Source organism: Gobio gobio, assembly GCF_949357685.1.
Source record: "Gobio gobio genome assembly, chromosome: 6".
Classification (NCBI taxonomy): domain Eukaryota; kingdom Metazoa; phylum Chordata; class Actinopteri; order Cypriniformes; family Gobionidae; genus Gobio; species Gobio gobio.
Genome location: NC_137102.1, coordinates 10451794 through 10457554, shown reverse-complemented (window position 1 = coordinate 10457554; position 5761 = coordinate 10451794). Strand labels below are relative to the sequence as shown.

The following is a 5761-nucleotide window of genomic DNA, read 5'->3' as shown; positions in this document are numbered from 1 at the left end:
GTGAGGACGCATAATCTGCATTTCGACATAAACATTCTTGTAAATGGATAAGTGAGTAGATAACAAAAGAGGAATGAATGACTGACAGGGACGGAAAGAGTTACCGAAATGTAAAAAGAAGTGTCATAACAGGAAATACGTTAGTACAAAATTTAATTGTAGTACCAAACAAATGACACGGTGGGATTAAGCAACATTGCAAAAATTATAGTTATTTAATTTAAATGTGAGGTGTAAAAGGCATACTAATGAAAACCGACGTGAGTGTTGCTGATAGGACAAATTGGGTACACCTGCTGGCTGGCATTTGATTGCATTAATGTGGATCTCTGGGAACAGGCATGAGATCTATAAATCTGAAGTGCAAAGCTTTAACGACAGAGTTAGTTGCTCTCGCTCTATACACATTTAAGTCCACTTTGTCACTTTCACATCTAAGGTTAGTGGGGTTTTTTTGTGGTCGATTTGTAGTCTAAATGTGTGTTACGAATGAAAAGTAATATTAGCTACTATTACACGCCTGTCTAAGATGATCTCGCCCTTTTCTGATTTTTATTTGGTTTAATTTATCAATATTCTGAGTCTTACACGTATTTTACAGTATTGCGGTGTTTTGTATCCTGTGCTGTCTTTCTTCGTCTCCTCCCAAGAAATGGAAGGTAATAGTTTTCAAATGCTTTTTAGCAGTGTGTGGTCCTGGTAAACCCTACAGGAACCCTTTAATTATCTATCTATATATATATATATAATATTTATTTATTATATCTCTATCTGGCAAATATTTTGTTTGAATATGTTTTTTTTTTTTTTTTTTTTTTTTTTAGGCATAAACAACACTTCACAATCAATGGGGGTTGGGCAACCTCACCATCCAGTAAACCACACCAGACCTTTTTTCTATGTTCAGCCACCATCTCAGCCGTATTTCATGTACCAATGGCCCATGAATCCATATGGCCACTATGGCTTTCCAGGGCCAGGTAAGTTTTGTTTGAGGCATTGCTGCTTGTTGTAGATTTCCACTTATCCCCCTCCCCCTTTTCTTTTTTCTAGCTTTGCACTTTGGCCGTCCCTACATGGCCCCTTATCAATTTATGCAGTATCCTGGGTATGTGGTTCCACATGCCCCCATACAGCCAGTAGATTACAGAAGAATCAACCCCCATTATCCCTCAGTTGCATCCTACGACTTGCGCGTCCGTCACCACGTTCAACACGCAGGAGGGATGCATCGTGAGACTGCCTGTTCTGAGGTTCAAACGGATCCTAGTGATTCAGTCAACAAAATGATAGACAAAATGGAGAGTCTTAAGGCCTGTGAACAAGGTGGTGACAAGGGGCTTAACATTGTGGTCTCCTCTACCCCTGATGTAGTGCAGGGAGAGAAGCTGGCCTGTTTAAATGAAGACTCTAATTTGGAGCTTGCCTCTCAGGAAGGCAAGGAAGATCAGGTCACAAGGCCCACAACCTACAGCGACTCTGCGTATGATGCAGAGTCTAGCCAGGGTAGACTGGATGAATGTGTTTTATCCGACGTGCTGCCCCTTGACAGTTCCTCTGTTCATGAGGAAGAGGATGCCAATGAGGAAGATGACCAACAGAGTGTTGTTGATGAAATGTGCTGCCAAAACGGGAATTCTGCAACTGGTAATGTGTTTTGTAGTGGTGTCAAAAGCCCTGCAGATCCAACAGAGAGCCACGATTTCGAGAAACCGGGTGATGAGCAGGTGCAGAATATAGTGTTGACTGATGCTGCTGCAGCTATGGAACCTCTTATAAAGTTCTCTGAAGACTTTGACCTGTCGTATCAAATCCTTCGCTTGCCCTGTAATAAGACCACAACTGGCCTCAGTCTTGAACGAGAGATTGACCCACTTGTTTACTTTGATTCTCCTTCTACTCTGTTGCCACCACCAAACTATCTTTCCTCAATTGGCAGCGCATATTCCTACAGCTACTACCCTCAGGTGACCCAAGAGCGCCAGAGCGTCTTGAGTCCATCCATCGACGAGCTCTCCTCCAGAGATGAAATGTTCTCCACTGACGTGGAGGAACTTGATCTTGTTCCGGGGCACGTGTATGTGGGTGGTGGCAGGCTGGCTGAAAGTGATGTACCTGTTCGTTCCCGAAAAGAGCTCTTGAGTATGGAGAAAACAACTTGCTCGGTCTGCCAGAAAACATGCGCATGCTGTGGGTCAAGCTTGCAGGAGGAGGTAGGAATGTGTAAGATGGCTGAACACAGCCATCCTGAGAGGAATGAGGTGTCTGATCAAGATTGCGAGTATGACCTCGAAGGAGAGGTGCAGAGTAACTGCGAGTCTCCGAGAGTTACCAAGAGGAAGTGTTGCAGTAGGCATGCACTACCCACTTGTGGGCATCACAGTGCCAAACACAGACACAGGAAGCTGCTATGCGAAGGCCAAGAGAGCTGTGATCTACATGAACAGGCTCGGGTGTATCCCAAAGGAGAGTGCTGTGAGGAGTATGGTGCTCTGGCTAAAGCAGATAAGCGAATTCAAAAGGGTGCCTTGTGCAGGCCTTGTAATGGTAAGGTGTTTTTTTTTTTTTTTTTTTTTTTTTTCACTATTTAAATTCTAATGCTATCACAAGGTTGTCAGCTCATGCAAAAATATTTTTAGACCAAGAGAATTGGGCAAGTTGTGGAGCCAAACCAAGGTCTTGGCGGCAAGTTGCTGGACCTCAAGATCAAGGTGTATATAATATATAATCCTAATATTATATCAAATGTTGACATTTATGCACACCTTCTGAAGTTATACACTGCAAGTGTCAAGTATGCTTGGTCTTTATAACTTTTGTTCTTATTGACTTCTAAAGGGAGAACTCCATTGAGAAGGCCGACTTGTAAGACAATCCACCAGCAAAGGCCAAGAAGTGAATATGATGAGACCGAATTTACCTACTGCCAGAGGGGCAGGGGTGAGTTTAGGGTTTTAAACAAGTTCAATTGTTTCTGAATTGGTTTTTATTTGTCCCATTTTGTTATTTGACTCTTTCTCCCATCAGGTGCTATGAAGAAAAGAGGCACACGATACTAAACCATTATGCACTGCTGTAATACTTGGTGTATTACCCGAAACTTGTAAAATGCACTTTTCACTATGACTGTACACATGGACACTGTTCTTGACTGTATGAAACTGAAAAGTATGACAGTGATGTACACCTTGCTGCATTTCCAGTGCTCAAATTAACCTTCTATTTTTGGGTGCAATGCATTCATCTTAATATTATGCTGAGACTGCTCTCACTGGACCAGGCCTTGACCCGTGCCTACACTGCCTCTTTCTCACGTGCCTCGATCTGGGAGGTGTAGATCTTGTCTGGTATGTAAGGGCTCTGAATTTTTGCATGGTCAAGGACTGGCCCACTGAGACCTTTTTGAAACTTGGACAATGGAGATGCAGCTGGTTTAAGGGGTGATGCAAGAAAAAAAGGAGGATGAGAAATAAAGTGGACAGTTTGGCCACTCTTAGTCCAGATGTCTTTTGTTTTTATTACTGTGACATTTTTATACATCGGTGTAATGTTGACATGCAGAAAACTCCATTTAACTGTACAGTGTTATTGTGTCATTAAAGCCTTGGCATTGCACTTGACCTGTGTCTCGTAAGTGGATTTTTTTTTTTTTTCTTTTCTTAAACCTCCTTCACTGGAGAGCATTTGTTTGCCTCTGGTTTTAATTTATGAGGGTCAGATCATTAGTGTGGAGTTTCAGTTATGATGCTAGCATCTCAGTTGGTGGTGAGCTTTGAAATGAGATCTGTAGTCTATGCTAGTTACACATCCAAAACAATTTGTGTTTTTTGGGGAGAGGTAGACCATGGCAAAAACTAGCACTAGATTACAGCTCTCATTTCAAAGCTCGCCACCAACTGAGATGGTGCTTGAATCATGCAACGTCCACACTAATGATCTGCCCCACACAAATCAAAAACACACAACAGTGACAAACAAATGCACTCTAGTGAATCTGTGTGTGTGGACGTGGGCTTGAGGTCCAAAATGTCTGTTCTTCACTAATAGTGAAACCTGTTGAACAGTGACTAGTGAGGTGAACCTTACTTTTTTTTTTTGTTTTTTGTTTTTTATAAAAAGGTTTGTTAAACTAGCCAAACCATGTCCCCGAACAGTTTGCCCATATGATGACTGCTCTGAGTAACTGACAATATTTCTATTTACTAAAGAATTGACATTGCCAATTGAGCCATTCCACCGAATGGGTAACATTTCAGTCCCTAGGACCTTTTTTTTTTTTTGGTATAAATTTGCATGGTAATTAACTCAAATACATTTTATTATTAAAGTGTCCTGAACATTAATCTAACTGCAAATGTAAAATTTAAAACATTAACTACTGAGAACACATTTTATTTGTCATGAAATATAATCATTAAAATCGTTCAGAAATCTTCAAACTCCATATACCATCTATGCTTAAATATTTGTAATAAAATCCATAATGTTATATAAAATACACATTTTAGTCGTGTCCCTAAAAAAAAAGGTTCTATATGGCACCAAAAATGGTTCTTGGCTCGTAATCATAGGGGAACCTTTTTTAGTGCTATATAGCACCAATTTTGGTTCTTCAGAGGTTCTTCACCGGTTCTTCAGAGGTTCTTCACCGGTTCATTGACTAAGGTGCTATATAGCACCTCTGAAGAACCACTGAAGCACCAAAATTGGTGCTATATAGCACTAGAAAAGGTTCCCTTATGATTACGAGACTTTTTTTTTTAGAGTGTAGGTTTTCACTCAGTCCTGTTCTATCCTCACACATTGCCCCCTCTAAAAACTTGGAACATGCCACTAGACGAGCTTTTCAAAAGGATGTTGCATCAAGATCATCTGGATCTTATGTAGGCCATGGGAAGACCAAAAGTAAGTCCTCTCATTTTTATTTCTGTGTATTTGATGAAATTGTAACTTTGACTAAGATCATATCTCAACGCACTGTCCTGTTACCTAAATTATTTCTTAGAGGTTATTTGTTTATTTAAAAAAAATTTACTTTAGGTAAGTCACTACAATTTTCTCAGTGTCATGCTATTAGCTACTTAGCCAAGTGGCAATTTGGCATGTATTTGCTCATTTTTTGCTTAAACTCAATCCTGTTATTCTCTGTCCTGTTACTCATATGAAAAATAACAGGACAGAGTAAAAGTAACAGGAGTGAGTAGAGTCCTCTGTTTTGTTGATTTAAAATTGTGAATATTAGTTGATATAATATCCACCTGATTTATGAGTTTTACAGTTGAAATTGTGAAAAAAATTTAGACATTTAGCACACACGGCTATGTACACTCTCTCTCACACACACACACACACACACACACACACACACACACACACACACACACACACACACACACACACACACACACACACACACACACACACACACACACACACACACACACACACACACACACACACACACACACACACACACACACACACGTAAGGACACTCATTCCTGTTACCAAGTGTTCATTCCTGTTACAAAAATTGACTTTAAAAAAACAAAAACCAATAGTCAAACAACTGTTTTCATCAGTTTTGTTTGATCCATCATTTATACAATTTTTTAATAAAACAAATTATTTAAAAAAATAATAAACTTGTGGCTTCAGTCTTCTTTAAAATTATTATTATTTTTTTTTTATTAAAATACACCATGTCTTCATATAGAGTGTTTTTTTTTAATCACAAATATTAATTATTTGAACATATAACC

The 5761-nt window shown here is 39.6% G+C and overlaps 1 protein-coding gene across 1 annotated transcript; it reads left to right on the top strand.

Moving 5' to 3' along the window:
- The first annotated feature begins 112 nt into the window (after positions 1-112).
- On the top strand, positions 113-3619 carry buc (bucky ball). Its single transcript, XM_079819405.1, has 7 exons — positions 113-439; positions 602-659; positions 825-980; positions 1054-2547; positions 2640-2711; positions 2839-2940; positions 3028-3619. Exons 2-7 carry the CDS (start codon positions 653-655, stop codon positions 3057-3059), a joined length of 1863 nt encoding a protein of 620 aa, XP_079675531.1. The 5' UTR covers positions 113-439; positions 602-652; the 3' UTR covers positions 3060-3619.
- Positions 3620-5761: the final 2142 nt, after the last annotated feature.